At 36.4% G+C, this 22,585-nt stretch overlaps 1 protein-coding gene across 1 annotated transcript in view; it reads left to right on the top strand.

Annotated features, from left to right (window-relative positions):
- LOC115415507 (disks large-associated protein 2-like) overlaps positions 1–22,585 on the top strand; it is a 72,769-nt gene that overhangs the window by 26,021 nt on the left and 24,163 nt on the right. The window contains exons 5-6 of the mRNA XM_030129096.1: positions 5,391–5,435; positions 17,240–17,296. Of these exons, the coding sequence (XP_029984956.1) occupies positions 5,391–5,435; positions 17,240–17,296 (102 nt within the window). The remainder of the gene's footprint in view (positions 1–5,390; positions 5,436–17,239; positions 17,297–22,585) is intronic.

Below are 22,585 nucleotides of genomic sequence, written 5' to 3'. Positions count from 1 at the left end.
CTGGGGATCATTTAAAGGTAAATTTCAATAATTAGCCATTGTGAGTTGAGGCATAAGTTGGTCTGTTCCTGCACATGAAATTGAATTGCTCATGTTCATTCCAGTTTCTCATCGTGTAGAAACATTCTCTCAAGCACCTGAGTATACTGAAAAAATACTGTGAATAACTTTATAAACCCTAGTTTTTTAATGAATGCATCAAAGATGAATACATTATTTATAGATACATTGATATATAATTTAGTTTGGTTTTTAGTTATTCTAATCAAGCATTCCTTTGCCATGGCCTTTGTTTCATCCATTTTGTAGCTATTCCAGTTGAAATGGGCATTTACAAAATTTCCGGCTTTCAAAATTTTGGCAAAGTTGAAAAACCACAAACTTAAATTGGCTAATAATGATGATAAATAAAAGTAATAACTTAAATAAACCTTTATAAAAAGCCTAATCCTCTGGAATATGTTTGGATGATGGTGTCAAAGCTCTGTGGGCTAAAAATGTTTACGATGACACATTTGTAACTGACTTTAACTCTATTGGTATGTGGAGAGGAAAAAAGTTAAAAAGGGATTCACATTGATCATTAAGTATGAATGTATTGGCTTCAATTCATTCCAGCACAAACCGTATTCATGTTCAAACTGTGTATATGTATATAAGTGTACCATTTTGTATATAGAAAAACTTATATTCAATACTTGTACTGTTCGCAGTTATAAACATACTGTGTTCTGACAGCGCTGAGAAGGGTAAGAGTAGTAACTGTGGTTCTTAACCAAACATTAGGGGTGTAATGGTACAGACAATATGGATTGTTTGGTATACACCTGGGTCTTGGCGTCATGATTCGGTTCATTTTCAGTAAAGTACAGAAAACAAAATAATTGTAAAATATGCTAAATAGAAACATAAAGCAGTCGCTGTTCATAATTCTTAGTTTTATATTAAGGTATTCAAATACTGATGTACTGTATGATCAGTATGATAAAATAAGACAAATCTACGTTTGTCAATAATGCATCAAAATACTCTGTATACTCAAGTCAATTGTGTGAAGTTAATTATAGTAAATATCCATTAAGACAAGTGCAGCACATGTAACTTAAATCAACTGTTAGAGCCAGCAGGGAAATTTCAGCTTCTTACATTAATTAAAGTTCAACCATCTTGTATTTACTCCATCAGAGTGAGATCACATTCACTCTGTACGATGTTGCTGTTTTGGCTCAGTCTGAACCTACAGACAGAAATTTGAGGCTGATCAAACTGGTGAAGAGTACTCTACCTTCTGGACTGTTTTAGTACTTCACCATACAAGCCACGAAGCATGTTAACCATGGATGTATCATGAGAACTGGATACCAAACTCAAAAATGAAAGTGGTTCTTTCCAATCAACAGTTGCACCAAAAAGTTTTAAATTCTGGGTTTACATCGATGTTATGTAGCCCACTGCACACACACTGGTGTAGACTAATGTGTCGCCCAGTGGCCCCTCGCCTTAACATTACATCAGAGATTTTAAAGTCACTTTACTGCACTTTCAGAAGATTTAACACATGCAAAGCTGGAATAAAAAGGTAACATTTATCCTTTTACAGATAAGATTACAATCATGAGATTATGGTTAACCATTAATTGTCATGCAGTTATCTTTTGTTTAATTTCACACCACTACTATACTATTAGCCAAATAAGAGTTCCATTAGAACAGGTGACTTTGTGAAGAAAAACTGTATGTCCGTGTTTCTTTTAGGTAAACAAAAACTGCATAGCACAGATATGACAAAAAAATACTACTGACAAGTTTCATGAGAAACTATGCACCTGAAAGTTGTTTTGTGCTACAGTCGGTGCCATTAAATTCCACCAGTAGATCAATGAAATTATTAAAATCTCAGAGTAAAACATGAAAATGGAGATGGTAATGTGATATTTCTATCAGTTTCATCCAGCAGACTATGTATTTGCAATCAGATAATTATGTAATCACAGTGCCATGCCTAGTCAGGAGTTCTGTAGATGTCTGTTTAACAGGAAATTAGGAATGTCCTCTTTATAGTGCTCCTTTCTTTATAGTGCTGCTAGTGGCCACTAATACAATTGGCAACGTCGTATCCACTTCGTAATGCATCCGTGATGTTAACCAGCTGCTTATCACTGATAACTGGCACACAGCCTAAACCTTCCAGGTATAACTCATGCGGTAAAATAGTAGACAACCATATCAATACATAAATTGTCTGTACCAAGTGGCGTACCGAACTTAAGTCACATCCCGAACTGAATGTCCCAAACGGTACGGGATGAATACAAGTACCGTTACACCCCTACAAACACAGCACTTTTTCCAGTCTTCAAAGTCTGCCAACATTTATTTCATGATGTTCATCCTGCAGATATTCACCCACCATGTCATTAGCAGTTGGTATTAAATACCAGTGTTTTACTTATAATTTTCTAGCAGTGGGAAGTGGAGGTTCCCAATTGTTTTTTGTTGTTTTGTGTTTTTTTTAAGAGGAAACTGACTCTTTAAAACAGATTTGATTTGTTGTTTTAAAAAATTAGGTAAATTATGTTTACAAGTTTGAGCTGAATTTGAACCATATTCACCTTTTTTAAATGCCACATTTCTCTAGTAATGGAGGAATTTTACTTGCCGTAGTGTATCATCACTGCTGAAAGATAACAGAGAAACATTGGTCCCTATATGTAGACAATCAGAGCCGCTGAGGGCCTCTACCTCTCTGACATGTCCCCAGAGGTGCAGTATAGTACCACTGAATGTACTAACACCGCCTCACTAGTGATGGCTTAGCTGGGTTCCTGTCAAACCTTAATGGGTGGGAGCCAACAATCATCTGCTGTATTTGGCCAATTGCTCATTTTGTGTGTTACCCATAAAATAATAGTTGCTCATTAGCCACTGGCATGCCCCTCAATCATTCATTTATTCCATTGTCCCAGTGCTCCAACATTGCATACCAAAGTTTATACTGGCCCATGGAACTGAGGCCAACATCTCCAAGTTTGACAGCACTTATCTCTGGATGTTCACTGCAGCACAGGACCATGGGAACCCTGTATGTACCAGACCCCTGACTGAAATGTGAACCTTTCAAAAAGACTTTTGATAGCGGAAAGGCTGCATCTCTCACTTTGTACGGAGAGGGGATCTTCTTCCCAATTTGCACGACCAAAAGACAATACTTGCAGAAAAAGTGGCATTTCGAAAAGATGATATTTATACAGAGGTTATACTAGAGGTAAGATCCATATTAAAGATGAAGCCACAAAAGAAAAAAAAATGACAGACATTTATTTCCTTGCCATTTTGCAGTAGCTCCACCCTACGCAGCTAAGTAAGTAACTTACTGATGCTGAGTTGAATGCTTGGCTAAATGATTCATTTGCCTTGATTATTATGTGTTTTGTTGATTATTTATGGCAGTAATTCCACAACTCTTACCTTAGAGCTTGGAGGTTTTGGTACAAAGAGTACTGAATCAGTAATAAGTTCAACGTACTGATGCCATTTTTTTTTCTATTTGCAATACGGAATTAGAGTCTAAAAAGTCTCCTGTAATATTTATTGTTGTTATAAACCCAATCAAAAGCATTTTAAGTTTGTCATTATATACCAGCCAAAGGTTGGAAAAGCATAATTCATTATTTCAGTATAAGGCATAAGACTGTGACTACATTTAGCCAATAATCATTTTAATATATAATTATCTATATAGTATATATCAAAGAAAAAACTTTAAAAAGAGTGTATTCATATTTTTGCTTGTTGAATTACTGAGAGGGGATTGCAGTGGCATTCCTTACTTTCATCATTTCCCATTGTTTGGGGAATGCAAACTAATCTAAAGGTGCTTAAGACTGGCCAATCATGATGTCTCCAATTTACATTCATTCATTCTATGCAAGTCTTTTGTTCTCTGTTTTACTGTTATGTTAAATAAATATTTCATTATCAGAATATTATGTTATGCCTTCATGCAAGTCATCAGTGCCAGGAATGGGATGGTGTTTTCAGAAAATATTAGTGGCTGTTTTTAAAACTTTATAAAAGTTAATTTAGTTATTTTTGCATGAATCACCGGCAATACTAAAGGTTATTTAGTATTAAAAATTAAAAAGATTGAGATTCCTGCTCAGTAGTAGTATCAGTGTGCATCATAACACCTCAAGGAACAATCAAAAGAGAATCACACACTGACAATTTATTTACGGACAACAGCAAAATGAAAGATGTTTATTTAATTGGAAATCCTGTACAAGCGTTGTTATTTTATATCAAGTTGAAATGCAAATTGTGTTGACTGATTGATGATGTGGTACTTCCAGATTTGATGAATAGGTTGAAACCAGTGTTTTATTCCATCATTTAGCCCAAAGAAATTACCCTTCCTCAGAAATAAGTTGAAATGTAGCAAAAGAAATGCATATAGTGGATTAAATATTATTTTGAAAATATAAAAAGATAAACTTTTAACAAAGAAGAAAAAGACAAAGGGAATTTACAATTATTTTTTTGACCATGCAACCATATTTTGTGTAATGGAATATATGATTACTGGAAAGAAACTCTGAAATGTCTATCTGATGTGTTGTGTGGTGAATTAGCCCATGTTTTTTTTTTTTTTTGTTTACCTTCTGTTGTCATGCAGAGATCTGATGCAACAACTGTGCCAACTCTGTGACGTCCAGTTATTAGGACGAAGGTTGCTGGATGGAATCTGATCTGAGCTGAACCTGTATCACTGCTTGAATATAAATTCTTTTATACCCTTGTGTTCTCTTCCTGCATTTTTTCAAGGTATCTTGGAGAAAATATGCTTCTCTGTTTTGCATCAGCCATGTTGCAATTTTCAGGGATCTCAGACTGTATTGTTCAGTGAATCCAATTTTGTCAGTTATAAAGTTACAGCATCCTTTTAAATACCTGGTTTAGCCTGAATTTGTTAGCCTATGCTTATTTTGTTTGAAACCAGTATGTGATATTTTTCCTTTTTTTTTTCTCCTTATTGTGGTGTTTGTTGTGAATTTTCATTTACGACTTTTGTTGGCCTTACATGTATGTATTTTTCACAAATTGATATAAAACAACAGATTAAAATATTGATGATGTTATCATGTTATGATAATTTAAATGGAGAAAATGGGGGTCATAGCTTTACGATGGCATCCAAAAAATGAACCTGAATTGCAGCACATTATGAGTGTCCATAGTGAGTACACCTCAACACACTGCACAGCATGGGCCAAGCACAGTATCTTTTACTTTGACCCTTTCAATATGCATTGCTTTTCTACTAAGCTATCACCTTTTGTTTTTTGTTTGTGTTTGGTTTCCTTCCTTCCCTATTTTTTTTCCCATTTTAGGCGCCCGTAGCTTAGCTGGGGGGCGTAGAGAGTACGGTAGGTCTGGTAGGGAACCGCTTTTTTCTATCTTTTTTTTATATGTTGTTCATACATTTTGTCTACCTCATAAACATTTTCCACTTAGTACAAATAAGATATATCATATGTTCCAAATGCTGTCATACTCACTAAGAATGTACTATACATTTAAATGTTTTCATCTGTTTCCACGTTGAATCTAGTGGAATTATAGGATTACTGTATGTATCAGTACTGAATAATAAGGTCAACAATGGAAAAAAAAAGACCATAAGCTAAGAAAACTGTTGACTACTGTTTTACCTGTTGGCCTTGTGTTACACACTGGCTTTTATTTACAGTATCTACTGCATTTGAACAGAGTGAGACCACAGTATGTATTCTACTTAAAATCTCCTCTGCACAACTGGAACATACATAAACTGATGTGTAAATGAAGGGTTAGTTCTGATTTTGTATGTACTTATCTTTAATCAGTACTACCCACAGTACGTGGTGGTCGGCACGTTCCCAGTGTGGAGAAGAAAACACCAGTAAAGCAATGTACAGATGTGGACAAAGGCACAGCATACAAAAGTGACAAAAAAAAATAAAAAATACACAAATATAAGTGTACAGTCTGTTTTAAATAGTGTCAGTACTTTACTTTGTCAAACAGGCCATTCTGACTTAAGTGACAACATTGTATCACTTGACTCTAAGCCAGCAGGTTCCTTGTGTAAGTCGTGTTTTGCCAAAAAATTATCAAAGTAGTAGACCCCACAACCCCTGTATACAGGGGCGCCACTACCAACTGTGGGCCCCATGAAAGGTAAACATTGTGGATCCTTTCATAAAATTCAGTATCCTGTCAATCTGTCGGAGCGGGGGGGGGTGCATTGCATACATAACATCACTTACGCTAGCGTGAAAAACTGAAACTTAACATACTTGCAACGTCCAACTCCCGACTTCCACGCCATCTTACGCAAAATTTTCACAGCTTCTAGTTTGTATCCACTGGACCCCCTCCACTGCTCTATGGGCCCCCCACAAATGCTGGTCCCCATGAATTTGTCATGTTTACCCGTCCTTATCGGCACCACAGCCTGTATATTGTGAGGTAAAATTACTGTTTCTATAAAAGGAGTCTGGTAGTTTTGGGGCAGTTGAGTAGTGACATTATTGTCTTCAAAATTTGCTGTTTATAAGCAAGTAAAGTAATGAAAGAAGGGTTGGACCATGTGGCCAAAAGATCATTAGACATATGAGGTCAAATCATGATGAATGATCTCAATCACAGTTGTTCTCACCTGTATATGTAGGCTTGTGGTTATTTGGCTGATTTTAGTGTAATTCAATAGCAGTATTATAGCATTATACACATAATAGCTGGAAAACCTGAAACTAATCTGCCTGTTGATTAAGTAAACATAATGTGCACCTTTCCTCTTATGCACCATACATCTGTGACAGCTGCAGTGCTTAACATTAATTACCCAGACTGTGACGGTCTCGCCACAGTTTTATAATGAACCAAAAATATTTACAGTTATCGTAGTTATGTAGAAGATCTCTAAGGTTGTGTTTTGCTCGATTGCTTTGACAAAGCATCAAGAGCAGACTTAATGCACACTGGAGTTCTGCAGAAAAACAGCACCATTGTTTTCCACACAGACTTTACTTACGTGGGTCATTTAGATATATTAACGGCTGCCAAAGTGACTTTAACTTTGACATGTTTGGCTCTGTCAAAGATGTTGTACAGTGCAGCCCTCTATAGTCTTATTTGACCCATAAAACCTCAAATATGTTGCATAAACTATTACAGAAATCAACACCCACAACGAAAAATCACAGCAAACAAACTTACACTTAAAGGGGTCATATTTTGCTAAACCCATTAGTCGTTGGCGCCTATTAGCCGTTGGTACATTTATTTGTGTATTTGGACCCTAATAGTTCAAAAAGTTTGAATTTGAACCCTCCAGGTGCTGCAAAGCTATCTTTATATTCATTTTGGCAAAAATCGAGTGGATTTCTTCAACCTGTTTTAATTCCTGCTTGATTTGTTGCGTCTATATCTAGTTACGTCACAACATTTGGACATATAAGGTCAAAGCTTGCAACGAACATTTCTCCAAGTACAGAAAAAACGGGAAAGAGCAGCACGGTCAACAACCTGGAGGGGGTGGGGTGTGAGGTGGCTCATTTACATTTAAAGGGCCGGCGCTCAAAACGACCTTTCTGGTGTATTACTCAGAAATAGTGTTTAAGATCGACCTGTAGAGTTGAATTAATGAAGAATTCAGACCCAAGCATAGCATTTACAGTTTATGTAGACCACAGGGAAATGTTTTAAAATGCATAATTCTGTTTAAAAAAGCAAAATATGACCCCTTTAACTTAAATTGGCAACATTAATCCATCAAGAAACCCATAACAGAAAACTCTGAAAAATACTACGTTTTTATTCCAAATTAATATCAGGGGAAATAGGAAAGTTTGGCAAAAGCAGATGAATAAATGAAGACTGTCTATGATATAAAATGCTCAGTTCATCCAGCCCTAACTTAAACTCATATGTTCTACTGCTGCTCCTGTCCACAGCCGTACATTGCTTAACTTCCTGTCAGCACTCCTGTCTACTTGTCCACATTGGATCTATGCTGACCACCATCTACTGTAGGTAATACACTTAATGAATAAGTACTTCACACTAAACCACTTCAAAAATCAGAAGTAACCCTTTCACTGACCTGTAAAGACGTCTTATACTAAATCCATGAAATTATTTATTTGGTTTGTTTTTATTTCCTATGTTTTAAAATTACAGTTCTGTTCAAATTCATTGGTATTAGTAGTGATTCACCCTCTTGCTTTAACCATTTGTATAAATTTTCTTTAAGCGAACATAAGGGAATAAAGTCTGCACATAGCACTGTCTATATCTTAAGTGTGCTGGCATGCAGCAAGGCAGGTTATGACCAACATAACAGCTTTGTTCTACAAACCACAACAAATCAATGCTGATCAATAAATCACTTGGTTTTCTTAACCAATGGGCTCGATGCACAGCCCCACTACTTCCTGAACTTCAGGCGTCTCCTTTATTTCCTGTCTTTGATTGTTGGACACACTGATTAATCCAGGTGTGTCTGCTACTTCTTGTTGTGACTACTGATTGATTAGACACACCTGGATTAATCAGTGTGTCCTATAATCAAAGACAGGAAATAAAGGACCCACCTGAAGTTCAGGAAGTACTGGGGCTGTGCATAGAGCCCATTGTGCTCAGTCCAACATTGTCAAATATTAAAAGGATCTCACTAGAAAGTCAGTCGCTTTAGTGTCTTAATCTTATTTTCCAGCAAATTTTTAAGGAATGATATATCCACCAATCAGTATTTAAACACTGTCTGAGGTTAATATTAAACTATGATTGAGTGCTTTATGCTTCAAGTCTTTTAATACAATTACACAATTCACTCCATGTTATACTTGAGTATGTACATGTTAAGTTGAATACATTTTACTTGGCTATATATGGCAGCTATTACAAAATGTAACTGTTTTACCTACATAAATAGAAAACACAAATGATAAACTTTATGTATAAATATGTGGTAGAAACCTGTAAAGGCTTATATGAAAACACCTTATATAATAACCAGTTCACAACTGGTAACATGCTGGACATGTAATCATTATTATAAGTTAAATCTAGAGGCTGTGATTACTGTATTGTAGCTTAAGTTTAATGACAAAACTCATGTTGAATGTAGGTCAAATCAAAAAATCAGCTGATTGATTGTTCATAAACATACAAAAGTATTAGTGTTGGAAAACTTTTTGGTACCATTTACATTTAGATCCATAAACCAGACATGGCTTAACTGTAGTTCCACACTCAGGTCCATGATTTCATTCACATTTAGAATCTACAGATTGTAAATACACTCATTAGAACATTAACTATCTAAACAGAACTACAATTTACGGAAGCCGAGAACGGCTGTGGATTTACATATTATTTTATGGTCATTATCTCATGATAACAAATTAATTAATTTGTTATCATGAGATAACAAAGATTATTTTCTTGTGATAACAAATTAATTAATTAATCTTGAGATAACAAAGATCGTTTTCTCGTGATAACTAATTAATTTATTTTATTATTTTGTAATAAAGAACCATATACCGAACTCAGATGTAAGCAAGCACAACTTACTGATAAGGAATTAATGTATTTCGTTATCATGAGAAAATGATCTTTGTTGAAATAATGAATTCATTCACTCATTATCTCGAGATAACAAAGATTGTTTTCTTGTAGTTACTGTAACTTACCGGTAAGTCGTTGCTGTCTGTACAGCACATGTCAGTGGCAGCTCTTGAAGGCTGTGATGTGGACGATGTGGTACCTGCTCACATCTGAGTTCTGTATATGGTTCTATATTATGAAATAACAAATTAATCCATTCATTATCACGAGAAAACAACCATAATATGTAAATCCATGGCCATTCTTGGTTTCTGTAACATTTTAATGCCACCTTGAAAATACTAATTTTGGACACAGAACATTTTAACCAGCTATGACAAAATGGCCATTCTGAAATTTGTGTACAATGCACAAAATGCTGGCTGCCAGTTACCTTTTTTTTTTGTTATTAAACTCTGAGGCTTTGAACCTGCATAGCAGGTTCTTATTTTTATGTATTTATTTCGGACACAAGCCCCTATCTCATCACCAGGACAAGGGAAATGAAAAGTGAGTTTGGTAACATGGTATTTTGAGGCTATTGATTTGTAATGGTTTGTTGTTATACTGTATATCATACATAAAAGGATAATCCACCTTGCATCCATGGGGGCATCACCACTGTATGTATATATGTATGTGGCTATGAGCAACATGCTTGTTTTTTTGTATAGTTTTTGAAAAGCTACAAATGCCAACCGTTCACAATTTGTAAATCCAGCCAGATCAACTGAGCTGGAATTATTGATTGATACAAACCCTCAGGTCCTGCTATATTGTCCTCTGTCAAATCATCCATCCGTCCATTCATACGCTCATCATTCCCTTCATTCACTCGTCTTTGCAAACTATTAGTGCCGTGCTAAAACCCACTATTCTAAGCAAACTTTCTGTAGTAGATTTAGGCTCAGAGATCACAACACAACAAAAAACTAATTTCCTTATTGTTGGTACTTATTTCTGTAAATCATAGGGATTATTTTTCTTTCTAAACATTTTGCTTATGGAAACAGGCTTTAAATATACATTAAAATACCTATCATTTGTCATTGAAGTGAGCACATTAATTTGAAAGTCCCATTTCAGAGATGAGCCAATTGCAGTTTTGTTGGCAGGAGCGTCATTATCTGCCAAATCCAATAATGACTCCATATTTCCTTTTCTCTAATAAATATAAATTGAATACACAAACATTTTTGTAAGGTTTCTTTAACGACAGATTCAGTTTTGTTCATAATAAAAACACTAACTTCTAACAAACTTTCTACATAATTTTTTCCCAAACTGCACCGAGTTACGGGGCATACTATCACTCCAACTCAACCAAAAAGTTTTTCTGTATGCATCCACATATGTGTCTCTGTAAGACGATATTCCATCTGTTGGTCATCTTTACATTTAAAGTACAATATTTCACATATGAAGGACAATGTTCACTTGGACTCATGGATGAAATGGACAGATTTTTGGCATCAGAGGTCAAAAGTCTGAGTCACTGTAGCCCCACTTTATTGACTCACTCGTAATTTAGAGAAGTGCATGGATAGATTATAAAGCACAAACAGTTGATGCACGGGATTGAACTTAGGGTTCTTGTAAAATACAGAGTAAAAACTCTAAAAGTTTAAAACTATGAAAATGAATTGAATCAAAGTAATGAATGCTCCAACGCCAGCACCATAGCTGCTGTAGATCAGTGTTTCCCACAAAAACATTAACCAGGGACCTTGAATCATGGGTCATTGCTAGCATAAGCAATGTTGTTAAAGTCTTTTTCTAGTGGTTTTCAACCCCTGCTTTCCACTGGGTGCAGTGTACCTCCAATGTGGTTCAGCTTTGTCCATCACATTGCATTAATTCCCACCAGGAGCATTTCAGAGGTGGCGCCCTGTGTCTGCTTAATGTTCTGACACATTATTTTCAATCGATGAATCGATAAAATAGGCCATGTGGTAAAAATGTTTTGTTTTTTATCTGTTGTGTTGCTTTAACATGTAGAAAAAACAAAAATTAATCAAATATTCAAGGATTCAAGAATTTTTATTGTTATACCAGCACACATTTACACATGAGAAGGCACGAAATTTAATACTTGAGGTCCCAGATTTTAGCCCAGTAAGATCTGTATGTAAACAACATGCACATAAAAGCCTTTTGTATAATAATAAAAATAACATAAAGAAAAAGAAAAGACCTATGTCTAAAAACACTTGCGAGGGGAGGAAATATTTGTAGCTGTCATATAATTATTTCGACATAGTGTTTGTTACCAACATTGATACAGTGATTTTTTACTTAATTATGCATGCTTTGACTATTTAACTTACAGATGCATAAAAAAAGTTTTGTTGCATATACTGTGTCTGGTAAACTGGAGTGCCAAACCGGTTTTGTGACGCTTCTGACATAAAGAAGAGAACTGCATAGACTGGCCACAATCAATGCCAGAGGACAAAGCACTGCTGTAATGCAACAGTGGAAAGCAGGGGTTAGATCCAAGTGATCTGTTCAGTGTTCACTTTAATCTTCAGAAATTGGTGTAATATGTTTTGCTGCTGCTCCTGTTAAGTTCTGATCATGTTCAGCTGCACATGTTTGGTCATGCAACAACCCCGGGCCTTAAGTGGACATGGGTTAGAGTCGTCTTACTTGATCTAAGAGTAACTTACAGACAGTGAAATTTGTTCCATGTTCTGCTTTATCATCTTTACCATTCAGTTCATTATGTTGTGCGGTCTTTACCTTTATGCTAGATTAGCAAAATGGTGACACCGTGAGTGAGTGAAATGGGTTGTTGGGCAGAAGACAAGCACGGATTGAGTGTAAATGAAGTGATCTGTCTCGCTATTTCAGTTAAGAGTAAATCACCACCCACCACAATGTTTTCAGTCATTATGAAGATATGCTATGTCACACTACACAACCTTCTTAGCGAGGTAAAAATGTTCAATGACTTCGGAGGCTGTTAACATACCTGGGCGGCCCACAAAAATAAAGCCTATGTGTGGGAAACACTGCAGAACAGCTATTACTCATGATGAATTCAGCAGCCTGGCACCACTACTGCAGAGACGTGTTATGTTCATTTCACTTGGCAAATCACCTCTAACAGTTCTGTTCTTTGTGTCCATGCCAACGACATGTTAGCATGTGTGTGGCTGTGACAGTACTGTCTGTGTCACTGTGCACATGACATGGCTACAATTCAGACAACGAACTGGAGGCTATCAATTCGGTCAATCTTTACATCTCTGATTTCAGACTTTCAGACTCCAGGTCAGCGGTTACCTTTACCTTTTATTTCATCCTGACCTTGTCATCTGGAGTATACAGAGAAGCTTTTTTAGCAGAAGACTAGTGGAATTTCAAGTCCTAATGCTGAGGTGAATCTTCACCGACCTCATGATTTGAATCAATTATGATTCACCTTTCAATGATTCATGATGCATTTCAGTGAATCACATACTCAATTTACTGCACATGGCTATTTTTCATCAGTTAATACAAGCACTCAGCTAAACTAAGAAAATGCATTTAACATATTAATACTTTTTTTTTTTATTCAAGGATATGTGACCCATGTCAGTAGAGAAAAATCCTTTCTGTGGTGCACTGCAAGTAAAGAAAATGGAAGTGCACTGGAAACACAGAAGTGCACGGGAAATGTCACATCACCCCTTGGTTTTTGGACTGCCAATTTGAAACCGGTAATTACATTTTAGCTGTCATCATGTCGGCTTTTAGGAGTTAAAATTGACCATATTTAGACCAAATTGGTGTGAGGGTGTCAAATACGGATGTATAATAGGAACTGGATTCTAGATGCCAAAAACAGCACCTGTTTTTTTCAATGCAAAGCTGCTAATTGGTGCTCAAGCCAAAGATATTCATGGATTCTGGGTTATTTCAGTGTTATGCGGGCCACTAGAGCTGCTGCACCTATGTACAAGAGCTTCATTGGCTGTTGCACTTGTGGAATGATGCCTTACCCACTGTCCCTGTATGTGTGGCCCACTTGGACCAATCAGCCCTTAAACTGCAATGGTTAAATAGGGGATTCCAGTCTCTGCATTCCAACCATCTGTGTGCTATGTGCTAATGCTAATTGATAATGCTAATGGGTACTGTGTGTGAGCAGTGAGCTGCCATTGAAGGATCTTCATCAGCACTATGCAGGGGCACCGACAGGAGACTTAACCTATATGTAGCTGTTTTTAATTGGGGGGAAATCGTTGTAGAGAAAACAGATAAACTCAACACAGAAAGGCATCGGTCCTATGCCAGCTCCGCAAAGCTCAACAGACTATTTATTGGCTGTTTAGACTATTAAAACAATTAAAACCTCCAAGTCATGAAAACTAAAATACAAAGAGTCATTTTTGACATTTTTGCAGTTGTATTTGTCCTGTTATCAGATTTGCAGATATCTCTTTTATCATTGTGTCATTGTGGTCTATGAAGAAAATGGTTTATGGGCCACAGAGGATTTTTTAAATGAATTTATTTGTTAAAATTTTCCTCCAAAAAAGTAAATAAAAGTCTGGTAAAAGAGTGCTGGTATAAAGTTCCTATTATACTTACAAGAGTCCAAGCCACCTGTGAGGGGTCAAGGGTGAGCTAATGGGAAACATTAGTTTACTAACTCAAAAAAATGTTAAACTTCATCAAGCATTGTGTGTAAGAAAGTCATTTGGCTTGTTAGTAACTTAATTAAATGCAAATGAATTGTCTGCAAAGGCAAATGTGTTTAACGCAGTTAACAAAAACTTCTGAAGCAAGCGCGTCATCATGCAGAATCCCTTCTACTCCCACAGAGATTTTGTAAAACAGAGGAAACCCTATGAGAATGCTTATTAGAGAGTTCAAATACAACAAATGACGTAATGAGAGTACTCTCCTTCCATCTTAATCGTGATTCATCTTTGAAACAACAATATTCCACACCTCCACTGAGTATGTAAATACATAAAAAATAAATACATAAAATAAGATTGATTGACTGATTGATTGATGTAGCTGCTCCTACATGACTACACAGAACGATGTTTGTCATTTAACAATATAGGATTTCACATTATTCTTGCCAGGACTTTACAGAACAGAAGAACACTGTCTTTGATCTGGGACAAAGGTGTCCTCAATCTTACACTTCCAATGCATTCAGCAGCAAAACCAAAGCTACAGTTACAGTAGTATCCAAGACACTTCATATCCACTTTGCTCCATTTTCAGCCCCCATGCTCATCTGCACAGCTTGTCAGTCATTGCTCATCATTAAGCCATAAATCATCTTGACCCAAGTAAGAACAGCATCTCACCGGCCTCTTTGCCAGTCTGAGTATACAACCATGGCAAGAGCGGCCTCTGACACAAGTGGAGGGAGTCGCCCCGAGAGAGGAAAGACTGTCAGAACTTTTACAACGTTTTCTCTCAAATTTAAGTCGTGACCACAAAAGATTTCAGAGGTCCCTTTGGAAATCACAAGACTGAAGGTTGTACATATTCTGTGCACGAAAACTACTTTGAAATGATGAGGTCACATTTTACATTCTGTCCATGTAAGTACTGTTGTTTCTGTAGTAACTTTGTAAACAATTGGGTGTTTCAACTGCACACTGCAAAGTGTAATCAAAACTAATTAATGTTGGGTTTTTTTTAAATCACCCATTAGTGTAATTAGAATCAAATTGCAGCATTGTACTTGCACCGCATGTAAAGTGTGACTTAGAAGTTCAGACCAAATTTAGCCCCACATTAAAACAATGTCCAGTGTTGCATTGCTGAGAGGTGTCACATCAGGTAATGGTGGCACATGAAAAAGTTGAGCGCCTAATCTGTGAAAAATCACTGCAAAGGGGCTTACAATAATTAGTTTAACACCTGTAAAATGATAGATACAACAACTGCAAATTTATGTGGAGATACTGCATGTGTTATACAAATCATTTCACCAATTGAGCCTACAAAATACTTCATTGATGACGTTAAATTCTGTTATAAATGCTTTTTGTTGTCACCCTCATTAGCACCACTGGTCTCAGAAAGTCCTACTTAAAGGTATTTTTTATGTAGAGCTAATGTTGGTCTGAACATATTCACCAAATACCAATGGATTTATAAACAAAAAAAGGTTGTGATCATATGGTTGAAGTGCAACATCGAGGAGCTGCATATGCTGCACTACAGCATGCAAATATTTAATATGTATGCTGCATCACGAGAGGCAAGTCATAAAACTTAGACAAACTAGGAATGTCTTGCTTTTAGTTTTAAAACATGTTTTTTGTCTGGGTCTCTCAGCACATTTTGTCTGATCATATGTTTCCCTACTGTCTGAACCTCATTTCTGCTAGCTCTGCAAAATGCCACTTGACAGACACTTTCAAAGAAGTTCATGTTTGTGGCATTTTCCGGCAAACGTGGAATGGCTAATCCAGTAGTTGACTAGAATAAGTCTCTTTTTCCAAGTTTGTGTCTATATATGACATGTATTGTTGGCCTTATATTGAAATATTGCAGTGTTTGGAGGCAGACTGTACTTCTACACAAAAAAGTTAAATATATGAAATGCTTTATAATCTTTCTGACGTATAAAAGTAATTTAAAAGTTAATGCTATAGTTTAAAAGTTAAGATATTCAAAACAAAAAGTGTTACTTGGTTATCTCCCCCAATGGTTTTGATTTCTCCTCTGTTATATGTGTGTATACAGTATGATAACATGTAGCTGTCTGTTCTCAGATTCAGATGATGCATGTTATCTCATGTTGTATGTTATAGTGCATTACTGACTTATGGACTGAGCTCAGCCTGATAAGTATTTACACATATCAACATATTCAGGCAATGCAGAGAGGCAAGATTCCCAGGAACGTCACATTGACAATGACATTTTTATTCTCCCTGAGGATAACCACATCTTCCTTTCACAATGATATTGTAATTGGTGTTATTAAAATAAACCGCACAACAGCCAGCAGCAACAGAAACAAAGGAAAAATAAATAAAATACAATACAGACAAGTAAATGTTGAATATGGCAACAGGAAACCTTGTTCAGCAGAATAAGGTTTGTGTATCTATTGAGGAATTTTGCCTTTCAGCACGGCCAAAAAAGTTTCAAGTATTGTCAGAGCTATGAGAATATCTTTTTGAGTTAGGAGGAGGGGAAACACAGTAAATGCTGGAAAATGAGTGTTAGCCAGCAGCAAGAGTACCGACATTAAATCTTTCACAGTAGGATTTTTTGATTAAATTCAATCATATGAAACTGTTTTAGGCAAACTGCTGTTTCTCAGGTCACGGACTCTTCATATTCAAGTCTGGAAGTGAAATGAAAGAATATAGGACCGACTTTCTGACACTGTTAATCCAGCATATCTGTGTTTTTATCTCCCCTTATTGACTTCATGGGTATTAGCATTAGACTAGCAAAGAGAAAACATACCTGTTGACATATTTGTGATGAGTATGTAGTTGTCTCGGACTCAGTCGGTAGGTATGGAGGTTGTTTCACAGGAGGTTTGCATCAGTTTGTTCACCAGCTGTATGTGTCTTCTCTAACTGATGTTGCTTGCTCCTTTCAGGGATTCAGTTTCGTCTCCCTACTTCCTGCAGTGTGGACCGTGCTCAGCCACCTCCAGGTACCCGTCTGTCCTAATCTCTTCTTCTTTAGCCCATACGTGCAAACTGCTTTTGAGTTGCAGTCATACATCCATCGGCGTAAGCACAGAGGGTCCAGCTGTTTTTGTTGAAAAGAAAGTACAAAAGTGGAAACTGTAAAAGTATAGTTATTAAATTGACAGTTATGTAGTATCAAAACACAGACAAAATTTTTGCAGAGCCTTCGCTAACTAATGAAAACAGGCAAAGACATACAACACTGGGATTTTCATTTAGTTGTTTTCTTTCTGTCAATCAATCAAATTCTATTGCAGACTCAAGGTACAGTTACAAAGAAAAAGAAGACAGAATAAGCGTAAAAAACAGGATTTTCCCCTACCATTACAAAACCTATAAAAAAACATGAGGAAGAAGTTATCTGTGTAAAAGACATGACACAAAAATGAAATAAATAAATAAATAAATAACAAACATCAAAAATCAAGTAAAAAGTGCTGCCAGATGAAAATGACAAGACAAAACAAAAAAAAAAAAACATGAAAAACACACAATGATGTAACAGATGTAACAAGACAAAGTAAATGACAGAAGTGGTGCAAAGACATGACAAAAACTAGCTAAAAAAAGATGAGAAGACAATTAGATGAATTAAAACATACCAAGACAAAAACAACAAACACACAACAATTGACAAAGATGAAAATGATGTAAAAAGAAAAGAAAAAAAAAAAAGCAGTGTTTGAGATGTATCAAAAAGAAAATGTAAAACATGTAACATGATGAAAGTGTGCATCAACTTCAACACTGTTTTGATGATGGAGAAGGGAGTAGAAAACATAGACATTAAGGTAATTCACTGCCTATTATACACATAATATAGTGATATAATTATAGTGATATAGAATTGTTCTATTGCAATAAAATGTAACATAATGCAGCTAATCCAATTAGATCACACAGTATACAGTCACAGAAAAAATCATTAGACCATCCTTGTTTTCTTCAATTTCTTGTTCATTTTAATGCCTGGTACAACTAAAGGTACATTTGTTTGGACAAATATAATGATAATAACAAAAATAGCTCATAACAGTTTAATTTCAGAGCTGATATCTATCCATTTTCCATGGTTTTCTTGATAATAACCAAAATCACTTCAGTTCTTACATGAATATCTATGGCATTGTACTGACAAAAACAGTGCTTTAAGTCATTCCATGTTTTCTTTTCTGTCTGTTTTAGTCACATGATACACACAGGAGTTAGTACTGGATTGCATAACCATTGTTTTTGATGAGTTTTGATGGTCTAATAATTTTTCCCATGACTGTGTATTAAAACACTAACAGGGGCCATTTTACTGCACGAAGACATTTAGCCGACAATACTTTTGAATCCAGACTTTTACTTCAGCAAAGGATTCAAATTGGTACTTCTTCTACTGTTACACACCAAATAAAGGCAAACACCATGTCTTCTGTGTAGATGCATGTCCCTGTTTTGTGGTGTCTGGTATATTGTACTACATTTAAACAGCGGTGGCCCAGTTTTATAGTGTGACATTCAGGTCTGGCCCACTTAATCTGGGCCGCACCTTCAATGTGTGGGTCTGTTTACTGAACTGCCCAGCACAACAGTGTTAAACCAAATAACCAAAGTCAAACACAGCTTGGTACACCTGATTACACAAAAGGACAGGATGTCAGGATGTTTCTGTACTTCATTTTAGCAAACATTGAACTGATACTGAAATATTTAAAAGACAAACCTACAGGTTTTCTGCTTCAGTGATGTGAAATTTAAGGGGTTAAATGTAGTATTTGGACTTTCAAATATTGAATAATGACTGAAAATGATCATTAGTGTGTTTAGAATGAAGGGCTATCAAGTTCTGTCAAAGATGCCAATGTTGCCATTTTTTGATCCATGGTTTGGACTAAACTATGACAGTTCTGACTTTGTTTGGATGATTCTCAACAGATCTTTGGTGTAACTACAAATATCTGAAACTGTACTTCGGGGGGGGGGGGGGGGGGGGGGGGGGGGGGGGTAGCGGTCCATGATTGTCGGAGTGGTGCAAAGTGAAAGTGAAACTGAAGATGCCTTACTGTTCCTCTCCACTTTACTTGGACTCTCTGGGCCCACTCCACTCCTATACGGGCCCCTTGGGAATGCTGAGCCCCATAATTTTTTTATGTTTACCTCCCTTAACAGCACCCCAGCAGAAAACAGAGGTGATTTGTGGTTTTACTGTGGCTGTTTTCTGTCTAAAAACAGAGCTACGCTAACAGAGCAATAATGTAAACTATCAGCTCACACAACACATAAATACTGTGTTCTTGACCTACTGTAAAAATAACCAGCTTATGAGTTTTTATTTTAAGGAGAAAACTTAGGGTGTTTTCACGCCTGGATCGATTGGAGCCATTGTTCCGGAACAAGTCTTTGGCTCAGTTTGATTGGGCATATGTGAAAGTAGTAATCACATTCTGTTCCGGAATAAAACAACCGAGCTGAGACCGCTTGGAAGAGGTGGTCTCAGCTCGATTGCAATCACTTCACAGACCAGTTCGTTTACAGTGCGAACATGAAACCAGTGACAGAAACTGACAACTACAGTTTTCACTACTACTCTGAGCAGGGCCAGTTCCAGATAGTCATATATGAGGTGGCAATTAGGAATGTGAAGGGTGCACATGCCACTGGGGGGGATTATACGGGGGTGCGTTCTGTACTGTACGTACCTCACAATGAGTCCATCCAGATCATACGACCATACAAAGTACCCTACTTTCCGGACTATTGGCCGCACCTGACTATAAGCCACACCCACCCCGTCTCCAACATCTCACCATTGATTCATTGATGCCAAGCTTACGTGCAGCAGTTCTATTTCCTTCTTCGACAGCCGGATCGATCACACTGGTCAACAACAAATTTATTGTTTAAGTTGTTTGAGCTGATTTAGGATAATTTTGGTGTGCTGAATCCAAAAATCACATTAATTTTGCTCAATCAGGTCAACTTTCTGAACTATGTTACATATTGGCTTTTTAACATTTTTGCTTACATTTATGGGCATTTTCACATCATATGATACAAAATTCTTTCATATTTCTTGCAATAAATGAGTTCTGAAGATTTTACTTTTGCCAATTTATGATTAATGTTTTTTTTTAATATTACAGGTGAATGAAATGGCTTCGACTAGAAGATCTTGCAAAAATAAGCCTGACGTATTCTGCTACATCTGCGGTGAATACACCATTGTACCTAACAGGAATCCTGTTAGAAAATGATTTTTTTTTCTCTTAAAACCTTTTTGGGTGAGAACTACATAAAAAAATCAACTGATAAAGTCACAAAAATGTAATCAATTTTGTGAGAAGATAAAATTTTTCAAAATCAAATTAGCAAAAAACCCTGACCTGATTGAGAAAAACAGATGTCATTTTTGGATTTAGCGGTGCAAAATGGTCCTAATTCAGTTGAAAAAAAACTAGACAACTTGCAAAAAACATTTTTTTGTAACCCAGTGTCATTAGCCCGGAAAACATAAATTAGCCGCATCATTTATGAGCCCCGGGTTCACAGCGTGTGGACAAAAATTGTGGCTCACAGACCGGAAATTACGGTACTTTACTAATTCCTCTAAGTCTCCCTCTGTTGTGCAGCTGATTTTCTTTTTCCCTACCTTCAGAAACTTCAATTTGAGGGGGCAGGACATTTGTTTAAGGGCGCACTGCCTACAACCGGGCCCGACTGAGTATGATATGCTGCAATGTCGCAAACATAAAGCCGGGCAGCTCTGTTGAAAAAGTGCTGCTGCCAGACATAGACAGTAGACTTCCACCTGTTTCCATGGGTGTGGTGTTGGGGGCATGGAGCAGTGTGAACATGAACCGAAACAATGTGATGCACAACACTGTAACACATTTGTAATACATTACTTCCTGAATTGGAATGAAACTGAGGTGTGAAAACACCCTTAGCTAATGATGTCATAATACAGATGTGTGTAACGGGGATTTTTACTTTATTCAGTGCCTGATACAGTCTGTGCATATACAGCATACATTTATTGGTAGTTTTGAAAGTTATAAGCGAGCTGATGTACATGACTTCCCCCTGTTGAGAGTTTGGAATATCAACACTACATATAACTCCTTTAAGCTATTACACTGCCTTTCTGTATCTACTTAGTTACTACAATTTCAGTTAAAAAAAAAAAAAAAAAAACTCAAGAAAATGCCCCCTAAACCCATATATGTTGATTTTTTTTTTTATACAAGTAGTATTGATGTAATTGGACAATGACATTTGATTTAACTGGGCTGTCATTTCATCAATTTCAATTTTTGAATGAGATTCCTATTGGAAGCTTTCGCCACTCTTACACAGGCCTGACACTTGTGTTTGTGTTTGTAAATGGTAAGACATCTGTAGAGGTTCTTTTTATTCAACACACATCACATCTTTGTCACACTGTACTTGGCAACTGCCCACTGTCTAAGATTAGTTCCAGTACATTTACTTTAGCTTGCCATGTTGTCAAATCACACACTGGTAGAAATATTTTTTGTTTGGCATTTGCACTCACACACATACTGACAGCAGCCATAAATTCAACAGTGGAAGAAGTATACACATCATTTATCATGTAAAACTGTTAATACCGCTATGAGAAATACATGAAAAAATATTACAAAGATCCAAATAAAGAAGTTCTGTCAGATAATGGCTTTAGTGAGTAGTTTATCAGCCGGTTCTGCACTTTATAGACTATTAAGTTCAAGCTATATGAGCATATCATGTTATAAAATAATGATCAGTGGCTTTGGGTCTAAAATGGAAATTTTCTGAACATTAACCACTAACAGGACCTGTCAAATAAACTGAGTAAAAATCAATGTCTTGTTTCCTTCTGCAATATAATTAAGTTAAAGTGCCACAATAAAAAACATAAATACTCTTGTAAAGTTCAAGTAAGTGTGTAGTGTTAGGGTAAATGTACTCAGTCATGTTTGTGTCTGAGTTTCTACTTTTATTAAATGGCTTCATCCAGAACTTTTTAGTAGATATAAAAGCTGCTGTTGATGTTAAAGATGCTGGTATGCACAAATCTTATCGACAAATGATGTTTACGACATGTGTGTATTTGTGCATTATGAAAAACAATCCAGGGCTTCTCAGATCAGCTCAGATAGTGCAGGATTTAGGAGGACATCTGGTGCCCAATTTGTGTTATTACTACAGTGATACTCTTCCAGTTTGAGTGAGATGCCTCTTATGAGTTTACAGGACGGCCC

This window comes from Sphaeramia orbicularis, chromosome 24 (assembly GCF_902148855.1).
Source record: "Sphaeramia orbicularis chromosome 24, fSphaOr1.1, whole genome shotgun sequence".
In the NCBI taxonomy this organism is placed as follows: Eukaryota; Metazoa; Chordata; class Actinopteri; order Kurtiformes; family Apogonidae; genus Sphaeramia; species Sphaeramia orbicularis.
Note: the sequence above shows the minus strand (reverse complement) of the source record. Positions and strands in the feature narration are given on the sequence as shown.